This window comes from Camellia sinensis, chromosome 5, assembly GCF_055761805.1.
Source record: "Camellia sinensis isolate YWXY chromosome 5, ASM5576180v1, whole genome shotgun sequence".
Taxonomy (NCBI): domain Eukaryota; kingdom Viridiplantae; phylum Streptophyta; class Magnoliopsida; order Ericales; family Theaceae; genus Camellia; species Camellia sinensis.
In genome coordinates, this window is record NC_138965.1 from 218,361,839 (window position 1) to 218,385,880 (window position 24,042).

The following is a 24,042-nucleotide window of genomic DNA, read 5'->3' on the forward strand; positions in this document are numbered from 1 at the left end:
TGGTGATCCTAGACCCTCGTCCAGGAAGAGGACCAGGACCGACTCCCACACTTGAGACCATTGATGTTGATCTAGACTTTCTGCTGCTTTTCTTCTTTTTTGCTCTGTTCAGACACTTTGTTGCTTTATTTCCTCTTTTTTGCTTTGCTTTATTTTTCTTTTTACTGGTAGTTTGAGCACATTGTACTGCCTCAGGTAGGTTTTACTTTCTTCAAAACTATGTACTTTTTGCAAAAGACATGATGAAATGAAACATCTGTTTTGTTCAAAAAGTGTTACATTTTATATTCTATGCATCGCATCGCATCGCATAACATAACAATGTAAATGAGATTGAACTTTTGTTTGAAAATTAAGCACTTGCATCGTAATAATCAGGTAGTGATCCCCCGCCTGGCTCTCGATAATCAAAACAAAGAACTAGATAATCAAAACAAAGAACTAGATAAGCTAACCAAGTGTAAATACAACTCGATAAGCAAAGCAAAGACTTAAAGAATGTGAAATACAACTCGATAAGAAAATGTGCAACAACTCGATAATCAACACACAGAAACACAAGCATGACTTCGCAAAATCATCACCAGAAGGCATTGGAAGTGGTGCCAACCACAAATTCTCAGCATGTTCAATACATAAGCAGCTTGGGGAAAAATAAGGAAGGCCATCGGCCAAAGGGGAAGCCCACCGGCCATAAGAAATTGCCATTGGCCACCATTTTTAGCCAATTGGCCAAAAGGGATGGTCGGTTGGCACTATTTTTGGCCGATCGGCCAAAAATGGCAAGCTCCTCCAGAATGTTGACACCTGTCTTCCACTCACCACCTTATCCTCTACAAAAGCCTCAGCTTCGTAGTTTTCCTCATTTCAACACTGATTTGCACCAAATGGAAGAGTTTCTTGTCCAAAATCTCACAACTTGGATTGCCAACTTGGATGGCTCGGAAAAGCTAAATTTTCGAGGTTTCGACATAAAAGCACTATTCACGCTGGGCTGCACCCCGTTGTGTTTTCCGTTCCTCCATGCCGCGGCAAGGTTTTGGAATCTGATGACACACGTCTTTAGCTTTGGCGGCCAAGAGATGTGTCCCACTTTTGAGGATTTCCAAGCTTTAATGGAATCCGAGCGCGACGAGGAAATCTTGCCTCAGTTCCGGTTCGGCCACGTCCAAGCCTTAGGACGAATGTGTGGCCTTTCTTTGCACGATGCTCGGTCATTGATTCACGATGGAGAGTTGGACATTCCGAGCTTGGTTTGTCGGTTTTCTGATGCTGGTAACCGCGATGACCATCATTGGCAGGGTTATCGATGACATGTGCCTTGCTTGTGCATGCTGTCCCATTTCTTACTTGTCCCAAGCTCTGGTGAGTTTAGCACTCGTTTGATTGAGGTCGCCGAGGGCTTGAAAGAGGGCAAAAGCTACATCGCCATGACATTGGCCGAGACATTGATGGGCTTAGATGCTTTTCATCGCCGGGAGACGGCTAGGTTTGCGGGGAGTCCACTACTATTGCAGGTAATGTTTCCCACCCCATCTCACATATGAATCTTACATCACTCGGCCCTCAGGCTCGATTTTTCTCTCAAAACCTTCTGCTCACTTTTTCTCTCAACGTACATCTCTCTATTCTTTATTCTCTCATTTTTTTATCCCTCCCCAGGTATGGTTGATGGACAAGTTAAGAGTTATGGACTCGTGTCCAGCATATTCAACTCACGGCTATTTCTTTCGATGACGCCTAATCGATGCTCCGGATGAAGGATGGTGGTACAGCTGGATGTGCAATTTGTTCACAAACCGCATTGCTTGGCGCTGCCCTTGGCTTAAACATCCAGCAATGAGTTACAACATGACCTGTCAGCCCGGGATTCAGTTGATTGGTATGACACACTGCGTCTTCTATTTTCCATTCTAGTTCCGACGCCAATTCGGACAGGATCAGACTTGCCCAGAAGAGGGGATTGAGTACCCTGCTACATTTCCGGTCCGAGGCGTGCAGCTAGCTCGGTATGCCGCAGCTTGGAGGACGAGAGAACTTCTGGCCGCCGCTCCTACTTTCAGCTACACCCTCTCTAATGAGTGCTTAGATTGGCTCAATGAAGAGGCACAGATCGGGCTCAACTTGGCATCAGAGGCTTCGACCGGCTCTGGGAGGGGATGCAGGAACACCTGACTATGCCTCGGATTTATTTGCTTTTAATCAGAACTTTCAATTTTTCTTTATGAATGTAATGAAAAGCAACTTCAATTGTGTATTCAAGAGCAGGAGGACTCTGTATTGAAATCAATAAAATTGAAGGTTGTGGGTACTGAAAATTCTCCATTTGGTCCAAAAATGGTCTAAGTTGTAAGAAGATTAATTTGAGCAAAATCAACTTTTATTAAAACTTTCAAAACCATTTTCGATATGGATCAGAACTGGACACGCCTAAGATCTGTCACTGAGATGCACAAACCCGGATCCCAGCAACTGGAAAGTTGCCCCTAGTCTGAATAACACTGCACTGGAGATCACAACCGAGCTCTTGAATGCTGAATAGACAAAGATGACCAAGACGATCACATGGACAAAATTGATCGAGGAAGTGTTTATGGCTGGACTTCAGAATGAAGTTGCCTACGTATCCCAAACATGGGAATCAAGCCTTACGTAGTTCGGCTCATGTTCACTCATGTATTAACCCTCACCTTTTATGCTCTAACTTTTGCCAAGGCCGCCTTTTGCGGGTTTTCAACCTTGCGAGCTCAGTTTTTATCATTTCAAATTTTCTGTGCTCTAACTTTTGCCTAGGTCGCCCTTTCGGGTTTTCGGCCTAGCGAGCCTCTCAAGGAAAATATTTCTTCAACTTGTCCATGTTGATCGGTTGGGAGAACTCTAGGCCATCTAGGTCCATTAGAATGACAGCTCCACCCGACCAGATAGACTTGATGATGTAAGGGCTAGTCCAATTGGGTCTGAACTTGCCCTTAGGGTTGTGGATGGGAGCTCGGTTGTCTTTGAGCACCAAAGCTCCTTCTTTCAAATTCCCGGACTTAGCATTCTTATTGAAAGCCCTGGCAATTTGTCATTGATAACCTTGAACATGGTACAGTGCTTTCAGCCTTCTCACATCAAAAAGCATGAGTTCTTTGAATCTGCTCTGCTGCCAATCTGCCTCAACTATCTAACACTTAGCCAGTACTCGTAGTGACGGAACTTCAATTTTGATAGGTAAAACGACCTCCATCGCATAAACCAATGAATACAGAGTCGCTCCAGTAGAAGTTCTAATTGACGTCCGGTAGCCCCACAGAGCAAATGGCAGCTTATCTGGCCAGTCCCGGTAGGTTTCCACCATCTTCTGCAGAATGTGTTTGATGTTCTTGTTGGCGGTCTCAACTGCTCCGTTGGTCTGCGGCTGATATGTAGATGACTTGTAAAAAGCCACATTATATTTTTCCAACAAGTCGATCACTTCCTTCTTGAAGTGGGAACCATTATCTGAAATGATCTCGTTCGGGACCCCATAGTGACAGATGATGTTGTTCCTGATGAACTTTGCAATGTGCGACACCTTCAACACCGCATAAGATTGGGCCTCGACCCACTTTGTGAAATAGTCTATTGCGACCAGAATGAACTCATGCCCATTGGATCCCTTTGGAGTGACAGCCCCGATCATATCAATCCCCAGACTGAAAATGGCCATGGCGAAGTCATGTTGTGTAGCTTCGACGGTGGAATGTTCATGCGGTTCGCATGGATCTGGCATCTGTGGCATCGCCGGACAAAGCCAATACAATCCTCCTCCATAGTGGACCAGTAGTAACCCTGTTTGAGAATTTTCTAGGCTAGCATCACCCCGTTCATGTGCGCTCCGCACTCTCCTCCATGCATGGCCTCCATGAGGCGCTTCGACTCTTTAGCATCTACACACAGCTTATGTATTCCCAAATGACCTCTCTTGTACAGTTTACCCCCGCAGATGATGAACTGAGCAACCATTCTTCGAATTGCCCTTTTATCCTTGGCATTTGCCCCTGGTGGATACACCTCTTTTTCCAAGAAGTTCCAGACATCGTAATACCAGGGGTTCTCATCTTGAACCTCATCTATTGCAGCAATCAGTTCGTAGACCGGCGCAAATTTCTGGTCAATGATGATCGGACGTATCCGAACTCCAAAAGAGATGTCTATCATGGAAGATAGAGTTGCTAGTGAATCTGTGAACCTGTTGTTCTCTCTTACTAGATGAGCGAAGTTCAGCTTCTTAAACCGAGGAATCAGCAAGTCCAAGGTCTGGTGGTATATTCTCATCTTTTCTTCTTTGACTTTCCAATCTCCTTTGGCTTGAGATACAACAAGATTCGAGTCCCCGATGACGTCCAACCGTTTTGCCCCTAATTCCAGAGCTGCTTCTAGTCCTGCAATACATGCTTCATACTCTACCTCATTGTTTGAGACTTTGAACCGGAGTTTGAATGCTAAAAGTATACGGGAATTGTCGAGCGCTATCAGCAACGCCCCTATCCCATACCCGTATTGGTTTGATGCTCCGTCAAAGCACATCGTCCAAAACTCATCTTCGACATGCAAAATGGCCTCGTCTAGGAATAGGTACTCAACTGCTTCATCCCATTCGATTGGGTGATCGGCTAGGAACTCCGCTACCGCTCTCCCTTTCACTAACTTGCGAGTCACATACTTCAGATCGACTTCGGAAAGCAGAAGCAACCAACGAGCTAGCCTACCAGTAAGTGCCGATTTCTTGAAGAGATATTTGATGGGATCTAATCTTGAAACCAACATTACAGAGTGAGCTAACAGGTAGTGCCGCAGCTTCCTGGTAACCCATACCAAGGCCAGACAAGCCTTTTCCAATGGAGTGTAGCGGGTCTCGTATTCCAATATCTTCTTGCTCAGGTAGTAGATAGCACTCTCCTCCTTGTCCTCAGACTCCTGTGCAAGCATGCAGCCCATTGTAGTTTCAGTTACTAAAAGGTACAAAATCAACGGTTTCCCCGTCTCAGGCGGTGACAACACGGGTGGGTTTTGTAAATATTGGTTGATCTGTTCAAAAGTAGCTTGGCATCGGACGTCCCATTGGAATTTCTTTCCTTTTTCAGGAGACCAAAGAGTGGTTCACAAGTCAAGGTTAATTTTGAAATAAATCGTCTTATGAATTGCACTTTACCTAAAAAGCCTCGCACCTCCTTTTCAGTCCTTGGTGGTAGCATTTCTAAGATGGCCTTGATTTTGGAAGGGTCGACTTCGATACCTCTCTGTGTAATCAAGAACCGCAGTATTTTCCCTGCTGTAACACCAAAAGTACATTTATGAGGATTCAACCGCAACCGAAATTTCCTGATCCTTTGGAAAAACTTTTGCAAGGCGGTGTAGTGGCCCTCTCTTTCTCTGGACTTGACAATCATGTCGTCTACGTACATCTCAACCTCCTTATGGATCATGTCGTGCAATATTGTTATCGCAGCCCGTTGATATGTAGCTCCAGCATTCTTCAGCCCAAACGGCATCACTCTATAACAGTAGGTCCCCCACGGGGTGGTAATAACAGTCTTCTCCCAGTCTTCGGGTGCAATTATAATCTGGTTGTAGCCTGAAAAGCCATCCATAAATGAGAGTAATGCATACCCCGCTGTGAAGTCCACTAACTCATCGATATGCAGCAGAAGAAAGTCGTCCTTCGGACTGGCTTTGTTCAAATCTCTGAAATCCACACATACCCAGATTCTGCCATCCTTCTTCGGCATTTGAATGATGTTGGCCAACCAAGTTGGGTATTTAGATACCAGCAGGAACCCTGCGTCAATTTTCTTGGCGACCTCTTCTTTGATCTTGATAGTCCAGTCCAGGCGAATCCTTCTGAGCTTCTGCTTAACAGGTCCGGCCTCTGGGTCAAGAGGGATTCAGTGCTGTACAATCTCAAGATCGATTCCAGGCATGTCTTCGTAGGACCATGCGAAAACATCTTTGAAATCTTTTAATAAAGTGACTAAGCGCTCGCGCATAGGATCTGGCGAGCCCTTCTCAGTACCAACATTAATTTGGATGATTTCATCAACCAGCGATTTTACAAACCTCTCATGCTCCTGATCTAGCAAATATTTCAAAACCGGAGGAATTTCTTCCTCGTCATTTTCATCGAAGTTTTGAAAGTCTGAATTAATGCAATAAATCAAAGGCACAGAAAAATACTCAAAGGCCACAGCCATTCCATTCTCATTAATCACTTCCAAGTCGCCTGATTCCTCTATTTCAATAGACTCAAAGGAAAAAGAAAAAGACGACCTAGACAGGACTGTGGCATCCGGGTTGTCACTCCCAGGAATACCGGACTCAGGCTCAGACGAGCTGGAACTTGATTCTGACTTATAAGACTCAGTGGAATCAGATTCCGGCTCACTACCTGACCTAGTGCTGTTCTATAAGAATCCCTCCTCGTATTGCCAGACGAGGGAGGGTGCGATGGACGCATCCAAAATGCTTGAAGATAGGCCCGCAACTGTTTCATTCCTAATCATGGACACTGAGAGGTCATCCCCCAAGCACTCATGTACGATCGGAGGATCTGATAATAGACAAGCCAGTGCTACCCCCATTTCAATCTTAGGGCTCTCGGAATCCACTTCCTTACACTACTCAACCTCTGTTGATGGGTCTGCCTGCTCCTCGGCAACATCATCCCCAGACAATTATAAATCGAAGAAGATCTCAAAACCCTGCAAGCGCCTCTTCTCGGCATTCAACCATGGCTCTGGGAAGCCGCAGAATGGAAAGTCTTCCCCCTCGCGGACAAAACGTCCGTTCAGGGTACCCTGAATAGGTCGGTGCATCAGCTCAAAATGCTTCCCGATCTGCTTGGCTCTGGCTCTCCCAGCCATTTGTTTGCCTTTCCTCACCCAGTCCTCCATGGTAGGCAAGTAACCTAGACCAAAGGTATGTGGGTTATGCGGCATTTCGACCGATACTGCAATGCCCTTCCGGCCATTTTTTCTTAGTCCCATCCCAGGGATGTGCTGGAGTTTGTTCATGAGGTATACTGATTGAGCGCTGACATACAACCCTTCATCAACAGCTAAGATGTTCTGTACGACACGGACCTCGGTTAGGGTAAAACCTGATAGGAACACATCCTTCGTGCGATGCTCGATTTCCAAAATCGGTGTAGACACTTTTGGCGGTGGATGGAGTGACGAATTCCCAAAAACTATAGCCATCCCTTTCCCATAGGGGTATTTCAACATCTGATGCAGGGTAGAAGAAACTGCCTTTACCTGGTGCAGCCACGGCCGCCCCAAGAGTAGATTAAAGGTCGCGGGAACGTCCAAGACATAAAAGTCAATCTTGTAACGTCCTGGACCAACCTTGGTCTGAATCTGCACAATCCCCATCACTTCTCTGCTAGTATTGTCATAAGCCCTTATCACCTGGGCAGTTGGCACAAAGTCCGCGGGCTTCAACCCAATCGCATATGCCATCCTCGATGGGCACACATTAATGGCGGATCCCGTGTCGACAAGAACTATAGGTACCCCACTTGTCTCTACACTCTACAGAGATGTAAAGCGGTTTGTTATGATTTGCGCCCTCAAGCGGCTGTTCCTTGTCAGAAAAGGTCAACATCGGGAAAGCTCCTCCCAGAAAAACCAATCCTACCAGCTGCTCAGGCGTGGTATCTATTGAAAGTTTGACCTTGTCTATAGCAGAAAGGACAGCTTGTCTATGGGCTCGTGAAGCCATAAGCAGTCCCCAGATGGAGATGTCTGCCTGTATCTTCTTCAGCTGTTTCAGCACAGCCTCCTCTTCGAGCAATTTATCTTTCTGCTTGTCTGTCTCCCTGTCCTTTCCAGACACTTCTGGTTGATCTAAGTGCGGGGGCTTGAAATACTGCCCGCTCCTAGTCATGTGATCAACTTCGCCAATGTACCAGGTATCATCTGGCTGGTTACTCTCCCAGTCTTCATCTGTGTGGGCAAGACATAGATCATCATCTTCCCATCACATGCCATCGGCAACTGACAGACACCTGTCCGGCTCTGTTACAACTATTCCTATGCCCACAACACCTTTCGTCCTTGTGCCCGCAGCACGCTTTGTTCCTGTGCACACAACACGTTCTGTCCCCGCAGGGGCCTTGGCCTTTTTGGCCCTCTCAAAATCCTCGATCCTTTCTCGTTCAGACTACTTCAGCGCAGCTTGCTGTCCAACATCTCCTATATTCAAATTGCCTGGATCCCGAGCCACATTTTTAACACCGATGCTCTCCGGCGATGCATCCAGATTCCCGGCCCTTTCGGCCACAGTTGATGTCCCCGTCCCTGACGGACTCAGTTTTAGCTGAGGTTGTTTAACAACATCCGACTGGTTATCAAGCCACCCAGTAGACTCCGCTGCCCCATTCAAATCGAACCAGCTGACGGTCACATCTCCCGGATCTTGCTCGTTGAAAAACAGAAGGTTAGCAATGTCCTCTTCTAGTTCTGCCAGGTCATCCAGCCCCTTATTAAGTCCATCCTCCCGTACTACACAAATCTCTGCCTCCACTGGCAATGCCACATTCGGCCTAGCCTGGCCTGCTAATGTAATGTAACCGCTCGGGTTGTACATGAAGCTTACAAACCTCTCAGGCTCTGTATTTGCACTCTCATCTGCCTCCGCAGTCGACCCACTTCTATCTTTGATAGCTACCACCACCATCTCAAGTTGGGTTTGGGAGATGTCCAACACGCACAAGTCAGTGTTGTCAGGAATGAACACCTCCAGCTTGGGTAGGTGACAAGAGGTGATATATATACTAGGGTCGTATGACACAACCCCTGTTTGGATCAAATTGATGCATTTGGGAGGTGGAGCTTGGTTATGTGGTGGGAGAGGGTTGGTTATGACATTTGGTTTCTCCGGGGGCACAATCACCCTATTGTCAATGAGATCCTAAATCTCATGACGCAACCGAAAGCACTGATTAGTGTCATGACCATGCAGCTGATGAAAAACACAGTACTTCGCTGGGTTATGGATTGGTGGGAGATTACTTGGTGAGAGTCGCGACTCTAGGGGCTTCAAGTGCCCTTTCTTGATCAAAACCCCCAAAGCTTTGGACGGAGGCATATACAGTGGGGTGAAGGTTCTTTGGCCTCGGGGTGCGAATTTGGTTGTTTGCGAGCCACTTTCGGACGCACCGGTGAATGGTGTAGCTGAAAGGGTTCTTGGGGTAGTGGTGGTGGTAACCATACTCACATCCGAAGCTCTGGCAGCTGCAGCACTGCTTGTGCCTGCATTTGTATTACGGTTGAATGCCCTCTTAGGCTGTTCTCTCTCATGATCAATGAGGCCCTACTTCATAGCGTCGTCGATCTGCACCCCTATCTCATGTAAATCTGCAAAGGTGGAGAGGGAGAGAACGATCATCTTCTGCATAAGCTTGGGCTAGAAGTTGCGCACAACCATCCGAATCTGATCTTTGTCAATAGGCCTGATGGTCATCATCGAGGCCTTGGCCCTCCATCGGGTCACGAAATCGGAGAAGCTCTCCTTCAGCTCTTGTCTGGTGGTCTCGAGATCACGAGTTGTGACCTCGATCTGAGTATTATAAGAGTATTGAGCCACAAAGGCCTCAGCCATCTCATCCCAGTTCCTCTCAACAGAGTCTTCCAGTTTTGCATACCAAATAGTTGCTACACTCGACAGGGTCCGACCAAATAAAGAAAGCTTCAGCAATCTGGAGAGGCCCATCGGCCTTAGTATGTCCAAAAATAACGGTAATGCACCATAGGATCCCCAGACCCGTCAAGGAGGTCGATGTGCGGTATTTTAAATCAGTCCGGTAGCGTCACGGCTGAGTCGGTGTACCCATCCTCAATATCTGGAATGGACTTCACACCATAAGATTTCTTGAATAGCTTTTCAAGCTTACTCACTTTCAACGCTGTGGGGTCTACCTCAAACTCAAAGGGAGAATCTGGTAGGTTGGTAGGTGTTTTGGATAGCTGGGGTAGGATTGGGGACGGAGCCGGCCCTGTCGGAACGTTTGTGTCTTCCTGGACATTTGGTGTCTCCCCGGGTATTGGAACTCTCGGTGGGGGAGGGACTTGGTGTGAAGCAGATGCTCCGGTTTGCTGCTATAACCTGGCGATTAATTCTGCCTGTTGGGCCATGACCTCGGCCTGTTGCTTGGCAAATTCTACTTGACGAGCAGCATCCTACGACATGGCTTTTATACTCTCCTAAAGCTGACGCATCATTTCCTCTATGCCTGCCATATCGCGCTGATCTATCTACACAACCGGTATATCTGTCCCTACAGTAGAAACTAAGACCTCAGCCTGACTGTCCACTGATGGGGTAGACTACTGATCTGACGACCGCTGTATCGATACACTACGCCCTTTTGACCTCTGTCTGGTAACCGGGGGTAAAGAAAGGAACACTGCTTGTCCGTCTATCAGATCCCTAGATCGATTAAGTCTACGACCTCTAACCCAGAGTGCTCGGGGGATATCTGCCTGGTCGGATGCAATGGTGCTAAACTACCTTACAAAAAGATAAATAAAGCATAATAAGGAAATAATGAACAGAAAAATGAACAGCACAACAGCTTAAATAAAGACAACACACAGTTGGCAAACACAAGCTGAAAGAACCGTTCTCAATTACTGATCACTATTCCGAAATCACTGTCCCCAAATCTGAATCTGATACCTGCAGATATAACTGATTCTCAAAGTACTGATGTTAATGCCCACAGGCCTAATACCCAAACGTGCAGACTGATACATGCATACCTGTAGAGGCCAACTCTAAAAGCACATAACAAGCAAGTGAGAGTCAAAACACCCCTATGTTGCGGTAGGGTTTCCTTGCCCTATTATCAGGAGCTAGGGTTTTACTATGCACACAGCAGTTTCAAACAACCTATAATTGGGTAAGCAACCTGTCCTAGCTTGGAATGGTCACTACAGTTTCCGATATGCACTAGGTCGAATAGTAAAAAAGGGTGCCCCGATAAAAACTGAGGTTTGTGTTCCCGTCATGGCAAAGCCCGCAACCGGTTAGCCTAATGGCACGCTTCTCAAAGCGGGCCTCCGGCAAACTGTTCAGGAATAGCATACGGCAAACACGATATCCTAGGCGCACCAATGCAAATGCAATGCAAAGAGACACATAAGTGTAGTCAAAACAAGATATCATAAGTTCGAGTCAAGTTCTCCAAACTCCCCAGTAGAGTCGCCAGAAACTGTAGACGAGCCCCGAGGGCTTTATGCTACAGTTCGGACTCAAATGTCACGGTTCTTAATCTGATCTCACAATGTGCGATGTGAGATTGATAAATCACCAAAGAGTCCAAATCCGGCAAATCGTTTTGGAAAATTGATTTTTAAGAAAGAAGTGCCAAACATGGACTGCTTTGCCAGATATATAATCGCCACCTAAAGGTTTTATTTTGAGAAATTTAGGAAACCCTGACTCGTGCCTAAGGCCACGCGTTCGTCATCACCAAAGTTGCCTCGGCTCGGGAACATGGGTACGATTGGGAAAGGTCATCTATGAGCACCCCCGCTCACCCAATCAAAGATCAGCCTGTACTAAACATGATATCTTGTTTTTGAAAACACATGCGTTCTTATTCCGGTTAATTAGCTAGAATTACTATGTAATGCGCACAACACACAAGTATAGACTAGATCGTCTAATTTGGAACAAAGCATCGCATATCCGTTTGTTTTGGAAATGGTTTGAAGTTTGCTACTCACAAGTAGGCTAAGACGTGGATTTGCCACCCTCGGGTGGGCTTAGAAAACATGATTTTGCCACCTTCAAGTGGGCTTAAAACTCGCATTTCGATGAATTGTTCCAATTCAAATAATCCAACCTTCACCCACAGGCATTCAGGCAGTTATATCACATAAGCAAATAGCCTCATAGCAAGCATGCTATCATGGCAACACTCATACTCATGCAAGATGCTAAAGCATAAAAGCTTACCTAGTACTCCGAGCCAAAACAATAGCTAGTTAGTAATCAATGCATGATCCTAGCTATGTTAAGATGGCTAATGCAATCCATGCAAAATGCAACTAGAAATAGGCTCGGCTATTCTAGAATGTCATGTGGAATGCAACACTTGATACACGTATTCAACTTGGTATTGAAATATAATGGGGTTTGTATGATACGCCGAGCCCGGTGCATGCAATACGAATGAATATATGCAAACATGCACAACATAAGGATGCTAATTGAAACATGACCTAAAACTAACCATTGAAAGCATGTAAGTAAAAGGGAGAAAGACGTGGGGTTAGAAGACATTCACACACTCACACACACTTATTACAAAGTTCGCCCTCTCGACGAAGGGTTCGAAAGAATAATACAAATTGACTAATTAACTAACTAACTAACTAGCTAATTAATTATTACACAACACTCAACTAATTTAAACAAATTAATTAAGCTACTAAAGCGGTAAAGAGGCCTCGAAAAGAGGGACAAATGCATGCATGCTCGGCGCCGCTCGGAAATCCATCGCCATGCTTCATGTTGCCTCTGTTTGCACTACTCTGTACCTCTGAAAACTGTGTCAACTTCTGTGACACTTCTGAATCACCTTGGGGACATGCTAAAAATCCATCGGCCAAGAGATAAGGCCATCGACCAAGGGAATGGTGCCATCGACCAATGATAAGGCTCTCAGCCAAATGTTTGTTGCCGATCGGCACTGAACATGGTCGGTCGACCATCTCTTCCTGCAGAATGCTGTGTTGTTGCAGCAGAGGACAAACAGAGTACGGCAATGCATTTTCAAGACAATGTTTGCACAACCACCCTCCCTATCATGTTATGAACTCAAGGGAGTGTAGTCTTTGACCCTCGGGCCATCAATCATGCATTTCAATGCATGATGGCCAAAGAAGCCAAGTGTGCAAATGAATATGGAATGAATGCACAAAACACATGAAGGCCTCACACTCTATCATGTTGGATCAGAGCGTTGGCGACTAAGGATTGAGGCACGTTTCGTCACTTCAAGTATGAACGTTCCTCGCTCCTCGTGTTTGGTTTGACACCCCAAACCAAACGCAATGCAATGCATGCAAGTATGCCAAATACAATGCAACATGGAAATCTAATGCTATGCAACCTAAGCATGCACAAGGTTAAGGTAACAAGCATGCCAAATACAATGCAACTTAATCAAGCATGTAACAAAATGCAAACTAGCAAGTATGCAAAATGCAACCTAAACGTACAAACACGTAATGTAATAGGCATGCGACAACATACAATGCAATAAGCATGCAACGACACACAAACCACATGATCCATGGACTTAGATTGAAAATGGATAGGCCTCAGCCACACCAAAAACAGTAGCCAAAATGATGAAGTGATGGAATGAAATGCACAATGAGCATGCACATGCAATGGTCCAAGAGTTACGGCATAAGGTCACAACACACAAACATGAGCGAGGGGTGACATTCATGGTAGTATGGTGACACCATAAACTCTAAAATTATGTTAAGAGTAATGCCAAATCAAACACATAACACAAGCAAGGAATGCTAATGGACTTCGAGTTCAAAGCTAGCTAAGGTACTTGAACCATGGCCATATCAACCAAGCCCCAAAGGACCAAGGTGACCCAAAATAGTCCCAAGGCAGTCCAAAACAAGGCTAGAACATGCATGGGATAAGGCCAAAACATGCTAGAAAGGTGAGCACAAAACAAGACGCATACAAGGCCAAAAGGGGCAATTGCACTACACCTATTACAACCAAGCATGGCATGACTTAGGCCAATAAAATCAGAGTTATGGCATGTTAGAATGAGCCCAAAAAACACATTGATATGGCAGCCCAAAGACCTAAGCATAATGGCATGCACAATGATCGATTCTTGAGGCATAAAACACAAACCTTCCAATGCATGGAAAATGTTATAAATGTGAATGCATGGCCACATTATATGGACTGAAATCTCATGTGAAATGATGCCAAATCCTGAAAATGGTCTAAGCAATGCATGCTAGTGACTTGATGCACAAAGCTTAACAAGCTAGGATGAACTAAGGCTATACAAAACATGGCATTTATGACCAAAGCAATATGAATCAGAGCTAGAGCATGGTAAAACATGACTAAAAACTCCTTTGAGTTGAGCCAAAATATGCAAGAATAAAGGTTCAAGCACATGATGCATGTTAAGGCAAATGATAGGATTACATGACAAGTACATGGTGCATGCAAGAGACCAACAAACCAACTTAAAAAAGAGGTATATCATGCCAAGATAACACCAAATACTTGCTGAAATGGGGCCAAAACAAGCTATGCAAACATGCTACCAATATGAGCCATTTATGCTAGAAAATGAGACACAAAGAGAGGGGGGTGTCCCTCCCCTATTCAAGACTCCAAAACCACTTTTCCACCACTGAAAATCCTCTAAATTTTAGTGGTGAGAAGGCCAAAACAAGATGGTCCCAAAGCTCAAAAGTAAAGGCACAAAACAAGGCCAAACAAGCCCTAAGAGGGGGGAGACAACCCCTAACCAAAAAGTGACCTTAAGAAATCATAACAAGCATGCAAAATTAGAACTTTTTGTAGTTTAGAGTTAAGCTTAAAACAATATAGAAGTATGTGTAAAAGCTTAAGCCAAAATGGGGTATCAAAAGCAAGTTGACTCACCCTTGAAGAACAACTTCAAGAACACAACTCCAGCAATCTTCTTGGATCAAAAATAGCCCAAGAACTGTAATATCAACCTTCTAGTGCCTCAGCAACCAAGGATAGTGTAACTCTAGGTGTTTGTGGGCAATAATAAGAACAAAACACACTTTTGAGCTCAAATACACAAACAAATCTAGAGAGAGGGAGATCTAGAGAGAGAGATATATATAACTTGTATATCAGATTTCTAGAACCCCTGGAAAGGGAGAGGAGGCTCTCATTTTATAGAAATCCAATTTTGCAAAGCTTTTGGAGAAGCTAAGCAAGGCTCAAATCCCTCTATACACGTGTATGGGGGGGGTGAATTGTGGATGCCAACTGCACCAACTGGCATAAAATATCTGCATAAAGCAGATAAAGAGGGTTCGGCCACCAAAAATGGCCGATCGACCAACATAAGTGCCGGCCAACCAAATAAAGTACCGATCAGCCAATACCTTTGGCAGATGGAAAGAAAATAGGGCCGATGGTCTCAAGCCTTGGCCGGTGGGTTGAGGTTATGGCAAAAAAGCCACTCTCTTCCCTTAGAAGCAAAAGCACAAGTGTTTGGTCCACAACCAAGCACAAAACAGACAAGTTAAGAGATCTTGAGGCAAGGTGCGCAGCTGAGACCTCCAGGAACTCAAAACGAACACGAACATGGATGATCATCGAGTGTTCAAACGATGACGTCCAAGTTTTGAGGACGGTCAAAAATGGGGAGTTTACACATGGCCAAAAGTCTATGCTTTAGCTTGCCTTGTTCATGGTGAGATCGTTCTGTCTCGATGGGGAGGACTTATCACAATAAATGCTGTAAGAGCCTTCATTAATGGCTGATGTGCAGTGCAATAACTTTGTAGGATCTTTGTCTGCTTATGTGGCTTGTCCTTCTCTTGCCATGTGCTTAGGTTATATTGGTTCTTAATGCCATGTTGAGCTCCAGCAACGTTTGGCTGTAATATTTGAGTTATGTATTGGGCCCTAAACGGTGGGCTATATCCTTTATGGGCTTACCCGTGTCAGTAGTCCCCCATTTCCAAGTGCAGCTTTAGTCCAACAAAGGGAATAAGGAAGAAAATGATGGTTGTGAAAGACTAGTGGGGCGAAGACTGACCAAGAGGTGGGCCGACGGCGATGGGTGACCGAGTGGTGGGACTGACCCTGAGGGGGGCCGACCGCGAAGGGTGACCGAGTGGTGAGACCGACCCTGAGCGGGGCCGACCGCGAAGGGTGACCGAGTGGTGGGACCGACCATGAGGAGGGCCAACCGCGAAGGATGAGTGGTGTGGCAGGGGGCTCAAGGGGCGGCGGGCACGTGGTGAAGTGAAGTGGAATAGACAGGAAAGGGGAAAGGGGCAATGGATCATAGGCGTACACGTGGTGAAATCCCATGATGGGGAAGGTTAGGCGTTGAGCAAGAAATGAAGCGATAGGTTAATATAGGGTGTTGAAAAGACAGTTTTGGCGGATTTTTGAAATTTTTAAAACTGGCAAAATTTAATTGTGACCCTTGGAATATAGGAAAGCCTTGGGCATTTAGTATTATCCATTTTACCTATCTCTTTGCAAAAAATTGAGACATCCGAAGCCATTCGCAGACACACAAGAGAGATGGCCCAAGAGGAAGCAACAACCGCAAGGGTTGATCCGTTAGGCGACGACGATGCGGTGGATTTGGCGAAATAGTACAGGACGGAGAGGCGAGTAGGAAGTAAGGGGGAGCCGGTGGGTCAACCTCGTTTGTCCACACTGATAGCGGCTGCGAAGCTAATCAGTTAGGTTGAGCCAGATCATTGGCACACAAAGGCCGACAAGTCGACCGTTACCGTGGAGGAGTTGGAGGGTATGCACGAGAAATATCAAATTCCTGCAGAAATAGAGTTGAAGCTGCCGACATCAAAGGAGAGGCCATCCGACGCCCGACCAGAAGCGTTTGCCCTCTATGAGGAGGCGTTGAAGGGAGGGTTGAGGTTGCCATTTTCGCAGGTGGTAGTGGACGTGCTAAACCGGTTGGAGGTGGCGCCGGGTTAACTAATGCCCAATGCGTAGAAGATTTTACTGGCCTGTGCAAGCGCGTGGCCGTGGGCGAATGAGGGGGCAGCGATGATGGTGGACGAGTTTTTTGCATGTTACTAGGCTTCGAGCCAGCAAGAAACTTGGGTCACTTTGCAAGCGGCGGCAGGGAAGGGTCTGGTGGCGAGGTTGCCGTTGTCAATTAAGGGGTGGTGGCCGCGGTGGTTCTATGTGTCCGCAAACGGAGGAGTGGGAGTGCGCACGGTGTGGAGAGTGCCCACCAAGTCTGTGGAGCCAAACCTGGGGGCAGCAGCGGAGGAGATGGTGAAGAAGGTGAAAGCATAGAGGGAGAAAGAGGGCGCCAAGTGGGACGACCTTGTGTAACCCTCAGCCGACTGGTGGAGATCTGGCACCGGCGGAACTAGAAGCGAGGAGGAAGGCGCAAAAGGCGGAGGATAGAGCAATTTTTGCCAAGGCCAATAAATTCAAAGAAGCACAGTTAGGTCGTCCCCCTAAATCGATCACGAGGGAAAGAATTTGACCGCGCCCCAAGCCGCCGGGGGCAAAGGACTTGAGTGATTTTGAGCCACGACCGCCCCCAGTTGATCTGTTGAAGGAGAGAGGCAACAAGGAGGTGGAGGCTGTGGTGAAGAAGAAGAATAAGAAGAGAGTAAGGGAGAATGAGGAGGGGCCAATCTTGAAAAGGATGAAGGAGGTGACGGTGAATGAGACCCCCAAAGTGAGCTTAGAAGAGGCATTGAAAGGGATGGAGAGTGGGGCAGCTGGCCCTGAAAAACAAGTTGAAGATGGGGCGACTGGCCCTGAGGAGGGGGCAGAGCAGCAGCCCAAGGGGGGTCCTGTGCCCCAAGGAGAGGGAGAGGGGGTCAAGTTGAAGATTGCCATCTACTACGCTCCAGCAGTGTCTGGGCGACTGGAGAGAGAAGGAGGCCCAGCCAGGATTGCTGTCGATCGGCTCTTGGGCGTGGTGGAGGATGCGACAGTGCGTTCCATGGCCAGTTTCACTAAGGCCGAACTGCTAAAGGGGTTGTGCTTTGCCCAGATGGAGGCGACTGCCTTAGCCGAAGCCCTACTGGACAAGGCGGCGGCTGCAAAGGGCGAAGTGAGGCCACTGAAGGCAAAGTTGAAGAAGGTGGAGACCCAACTTGAAAGTTTGAGGAGGGAGAGAGCAGGCTGGAGCAAGGCCGCGTGGAGTGCTTGTGCCCAGGGGCTAGAAGAGGCCCAAAAGGCTAAGAAGATGGGGGTGTTGGCGGTGGTGCAGGGCAATATTGCCGACCGTGTCCATGCTAAGTTGCTTGCGGCCAAGTTGGAGCTGGAGACAGAACGTCGCAAGGTGGTGTCACTCGAGTTCCAGCTGGTTGGCAAACAGAAGAAGCTGGAAGAGGCGCAGAAAACCTGCACCGTCGCCAACAAATGGTGGGATGAGGTCATGACTTGCAATGAGGATCTGTGTGCCCAGTCGATCAAAGAAAAAAAAGAAGCAGATCTGAAGATCGCTGGGTTGGAGAAGGAGCTGGCAGACGAGCGCGCCAAGTCAGCGGTGGAGAAGGCGGGGCTGGAGAGGGCCTTGGAGGAAGAAAGGGCGAACCTAGCATCTGGGAGGGCGGCGCACCCCGACCTATGTGTTGCAAGAGGTGAGCAGTTGAAGGGGTCCGCCGACTTCCAGATGGCCATGGATGCCGCGATTGCCAGCAGCTTGGCGAGAGAGGGGTTTGGGGGGGCTGGCCCATCGAGAGCGACCGCTGGGAGCCAGAGTGAAGAGGAAATGATCCAGAGCTTCCAGTGGCCGGACTTCTACAAGCATGAGATGGCTGAGTTCTGGGACAGCGGCTAGAAAACTTTCAAGCGTAAAGCAGAAGAGCTGTTCCCAGACTTAGACTTCAGCAATGTGAGGATAGACGAAGACGACATGGCCCAGACCCCCCTAGACAAGGGTGTTGAAGAAGAAGACCTTGCGTCAAGCGAGGATGAAGGATTGGTGTGAATAAAATTTGTAAAGAAAATTTAGGTTGTTGCTGTTTTGTTTTGTTGTTGTTGTTGTTGTTTTTTTTTTTGTGTAATTGCTGCAGCGGACTTATACGTAAGTTTGTAAATGAATAAAATTATGAGTTGTATTTTTTTCATACTGTTGCTGTTATTTCTTATAGATCAGAAAAGAATGAGAATGATCACTCAAACAAGTTTTGTGTATAAATCATAATGAAGTTTAAAATGTAAGAAAACTACAACGCAAAGTGAAGTTTAAAATGTGAGAATGTTAAAAAACGTGAAGTTTCAAATCACGACCCAGTAGGGCCTTTTCTAGCTTGTGAGAAAACTATAAGGCAAAGAATATGAAAATGTTGAAATGTAAAGGCCTTGAAATGTGAGAATCTTGAAATGTTAAATCGTGTGGTCAGAGTGTTGAGGAAGGAAGAGTTGGGTTCGGAAATGAAAGTTAAAAAATGTAAAGAATGTTGAGAAACGTAAGAGCATAGACCTGCTTTAAGTAACTTAGTCTGGCTGAATCCTTCATGCTCAGCCTGGCTAAGGCTTTAAGTAACTCAGTCTGGCTTACCCCTTCGTGCTCAGTCGGGCTGAGGCTTCAAGTAACTCAATCTGGCTGAGCCCTTCGTGCTAAGACTGGCTGAGGCTTTAAACAACATAGTCCGGCTGAGCCCTTCGTGCTCAGAATGGCTGAGGCTTTAAGTAACTCAGTCTGGCTGAGCCCTTCATGCTTAGTCTGGCTGAGGCTTTAAGTAACTTGGTCTGGCTGAGCCCTTCATGCTCAGTCGGGCTGAGGCTTTAAGTAACTCAGTCTAGGTGAGGCTACAAATATGATGTTATTGAAATACCACGCAGATAACTGAGATATAAGAGTGTTGTCATTTAAAGCGTAGCCCATTGACGAAAGCATCCAAGTGCGTAGATTGTCAAAAAGAACATATAGCAATTGATCAATACAAAAAATACAGCCTTTATTGAAAATAACGCTTCAAGTGCTCGGCATTCCATGGATGGGGGAGGTCTCAGCCTTCCATGTTCTGAAGTCGGTAAGTACCCGGACGAGGTCCGGCCTTAACAACGTAAGGTCCCTCCCACTTGGCTGCCAGCTTGCCCTTAGCCGGATTTTTGGTGGCAAGAGTTGCTTCCCGCAAAACAAGGTCCCCAATGAAGAACTCCATCGGTCGGACTTTGTGGTTGTAGTGTGTTCTCTTCTTTTGTTAATATGAGGCTCGCCTGACAGCAGTGGTCTCTCGGAGCTCTTCAATCAGGTTCAGGTCTGCCCGATGCAGCTCTTCAGTTAGTTCCGGATCCGGGTGCAGAACCCTTGGGGCGGGCAGACCGATTTCCACTGGGATGACCACCTCGGCGCCGTATGTTAAGCGGAAGGGGGTCTCCCCAGTGGGGGTTCGGGCGGTAGTGCGGTAGGCCCAGAGTACATTCGGTAATTCCTCAGCCTAGAGTCCCTAGCGGCTTCCAACTTAGTTTTGATGATCTTCAAAAGAGAACGATTGGTAACTTCAACTTGGCCATTGGCCTAGGGATGACCTGGGGAAGAGAAGCATGGCTGGATTTGAAGCTCTGCACAGAATTTCCTGAACTTGGCATTGTCGAATTGTTTGCCGTTGTCGGAGACGATGGCTTAAGAGATGTCAAATCGGCACACGATCGACCGCCAAATGAATCTGATTGTGTTTCGCTCGGTGATTATGGCGAGGGGTTCCGCCTCCATCCATTTAGTGAAGTAATCAATGGCGATGATTGCGAATTTGGTCTAGCCTCGGCCGGTGGGGAATGGGCCGACTAAGTCGATCCCCCATTTGGTGAACGGGTAAGGACTGCAGAGTGTGATCAGTTCTGTCAGAGGAGCATGAGGGATGTTTGCAAAGCGTTGGCACTTATCACATTTAAGGACAAATTCAGTGGCATCTTGATTGAGAGTAGGCCAGAAGTAACCAGTGCGAAGTATTTTGTCGGCTAGTGACCTGGCCTCCGAATGATTACCACATATACCCTCGTAGACTTTTCTCATCACATAGGTCGCTTGAGTAGGATTGAGGCATCGCAGGTGTGGGCGTGAAAAGCCACGTTTGTACAAGAGGCTGCTGATGAGAATGTAGTTGGACGACCGAGCTCTGACTTTGGTGGCCAGCTGTTTGTCATCTGGCAGTTCCCCCGCTGTCAAAAATAGAAAGATGTCGGCCGCCCATGGAATGGGTTCGTTTTGGAGGAAGTGGACTTGCTGCTGGTTTGGGGAAATGGTAGGGTGGGCCAAATACTCGAGGCGGACACCATGGCTGAGGTCGGGTTGGTCTGTAGAAGCCAATTGAGCCATCTCATCTGCCTTGGAATTTTCCGCCCGGGAGATGTGCTTGATGTGGAAAGTATTGAAAAGACGGGCAAGGGGGAGTGCAATATCCCTATAAGCCTGCATTGTGTCTTCCTTGGCATCGAACTCCCCTGTAATTTGCCCGACAATAAACTGGGAATCGCTGAACACTCGGATATGGCTGACACCAATGTCTCTAGCTAGGCGAAGACCTGCTATTAATGCCTTATATTCGGTATCATTATTGCTTGTGTCGAACAAGGAGCGGAGAGCACACTTGAAATAACCACCCTCAGGGGCGGTGAGGATGAGGCCAGCCCCACTGCCTTCTTTGCGGGAGGATCCGTCGACATTGAAGGTCCAAGAATGGGGGTCTTCTGCCTCAGTGTGGGGTTGCGGGGGCGGCGGGGCCGTGGTTGGAGTGGGATTAGTGGACTCTATGATGAAATCGGCAACCGCCTGACCTTTGATCGTTGTTCGAGGTCGGTAGGAGATATCAAATTGGCTAAGCTCGACCGACCATTTCGTGAGTTTGCCAGACAGCTCGGGCTGTTGCATTATCTTCTTCAAAGGTTGATCAGCGAGGACCACTATGGAGTGGGCTTGGAAGTAAGGACGGAATCGTCTTGAGGCGGTGACCAAGGCCAAGGACATTTTTTCTAGCAGTGGGTAGTTCTGTTCAGCGCCTCTAAGAGCTCGGCTAATGTAATAAATCGGGCACTGTACTGAACCGTCTTCCCTGATGAGGGTCGCGCTGACTGCGGTGCTTGAGACGGCTAAATAGAGAAAAAGAGGCTCGCCCGTGAGTGCCTGGGAGAGTAAGGGGGGGTTGGCCATGCACTGCTTCAACTGTTGAAAACCTCTTCGGATTCGGTCATCCACTCAAAAGTTTGCCGAAGAACTTTGAAGAAGGGGAGGCATTTGTCCGTTGCACGGGAAATGAAGCGGTTGAGGGCAACGACTCTGCCAGTAAGTCTCTGGACTTCCTTAACCGTTCTGGGTGACTGCATTTTTATCAAGGCCTTGATCTTTTCGAGGATAGCTTCGATGCCTCGCCGACTGACCATGAACCCCAAGAACTTCCCAGATCCTACGCCCAAGGCGCATTTCTCCGGATTGAGCTTCATTTGATACTTTCGTAGGGTGCCGAAGGTCTCTCGCAGGTCGGCCGAATGGCAGGTTCCCCGGTCGGTGATGAAAGAGGTGTGTTCCTGGTTAGACGGGTGCTTCAAAATTTGGTTGTACCCAGAGAAAGCATCCATGAAGCTGAGCATTTGATGTCCAGCCGTGGCATCGACAAGTAGATCTATGCAAGGAAGGGGATAGCTATCTTTGGGGCAAGCTCGGTTGAGATCGGAGTAGTCGACACAGAGTCACCACTTACCATTATTTTTACGGACTAGGACGACATTCGACAGCCACCTGGCGTAGTCCACGTTTTTTATGAACTGTGCCTTAAGGAGCTTATGTACTTCAGAAGCAATTAGGGTATTGCGTTCCGAGTGGAAGATGCGCTGCTTTTGGTGAAAAGGTCGGAAATGGGGCTCAATGCTAAGACGATGAGTGAATAAGGAGGGATCAATGCCCGGCATGTCAGAGTGTGTCCAGGCAAACACATCCTTGTGTTCAGTCAAGAGGGCCGTAAGATCGGCCTTGGCTTGTGGGGATAGTTGGCTGCCGATCTTGGCCGTTTTTGTCGGGTTGGTGGGATCGATGGGGACCTCGACAAGTTCTTTCACCAGTTGCCCTCTGATCAGCTCGTCTTCGTCTCTGACGTCGAGTCCTTCAATGATCATAGCCTCCTTTAGCTTGACCTCTTTAAGTGAAGCCACGTAACATTCTTTGGCCACGGTCTGCTCTTCCCTCATCGTGTCGACCCCAAGGTTGGTGGGGAACTTGACGACAGGATGGAAAGTGGATGTCACAGCTCGAAACGCATTCAGGGCGGTGCGGTCGAGGATAATGTTGTAAGCAGAGGGACAGTCGACAACGAGGAAGGTGAACAACTTTGTGGTCTGCCGCGGGTATTCTCTGATTGTGATGGGAAGATCGATGGAGCCGATGGAGGTCACCCGATCTCCAGTAAAGCCTACCAGTGGGGTTTGGAGGGGGGACAAACTTTCTTCCCCAACCTTGAGCTGGCGAAAGGCATTGAGGAAAATGATGTCTGAAGAACTTCTGTTGTCAACGAGAACCCGTCTAACTTTGTAATTGGAGAGGAGAGCAGAGATGATGAGGGGGTCGTCATGGGGGTAACGGATGCCTGTGCAGTCGGCTTCCGTGAAGGTGATGGGCTCCATCCACTACTTGGGCTGTTTAGAAGGGCGGTCCAGTGTGGCAACTTCTTTATCTGAGCCCTGCCTTATTTTTCTGAGTTCCGCCCGCTGGGCCAAGCGGGATGGTCCTCCATAAGCAAGCCCTCTAGCAATAACTCTGATCTCTTCAACAGGGGGGTAGGGTTGTTTTGTGCCCGGGGTTGCTGCGGAGGTCTATCATGACCTTGGTTAGGTTGGGCAGGTTGTCGAGGAGCAGTGCGCCGGCGGTTGTTTCTGCTAGGTTCAGTCCTTTGCCTTTGCTGAAGGCTGTAGACACCCCATTTTTTACCATTTTAAGACTTGGTTGTACTTGCAGGTACATCCAGCCACAAGTTCGATTGCTCGTCGAGTACTCGACTTTCGCGGCAGAACATCACAGGTTTGAGCTTTCCAAACCCTGTATCTTTTTAGCCCCATTCTTGGACCATGTGTTGGTCCTTTCTGCATGCTCCTTGTAAGGCACTGCCGACCACCTTTTGGCCCGGCCGGCCATGGTTTTGTCCTTGCCTGCCATTGATGGAGCCTGCTGGCCATCAATGAGGCACTACCGGCCACCACTGATGGCCGGCAGAACACTTTGTCTCAGCAAATTTCACTCCAGATCTTTTGAGCCAGTTGGTTTTCACTCATCCCTCCTCCATACACGTGTATGGAGGGATGAAGCCC

The 24,042-nt window shown here is 47.4% G+C and overlaps 1 protein-coding gene across 1 annotated transcript; it reads right to left on the reverse strand.

Annotated features, from left to right (window-relative positions):
* Window positions 1-22,434: 22,434 nt before the first annotated feature.
* LOC145792095 (uncharacterized) lies at window positions 22,435-23,668 on the reverse strand. Its single transcript, XM_082872587.1, has 2 exons — window positions 23,561-23,668; window positions 22,435-23,199 (listed from the first exon to the last, which is right to left on the reverse strand). The coding sequence occupies exons 1-2, from the start codon at window positions 23,666-23,668 to the stop codon at window positions 22,435-22,437; spliced, it is 873 nt and encodes a 290-aa protein (XP_082728713.1).
* Window positions 23,669-24,042: the final 374 nt, after the last annotated feature.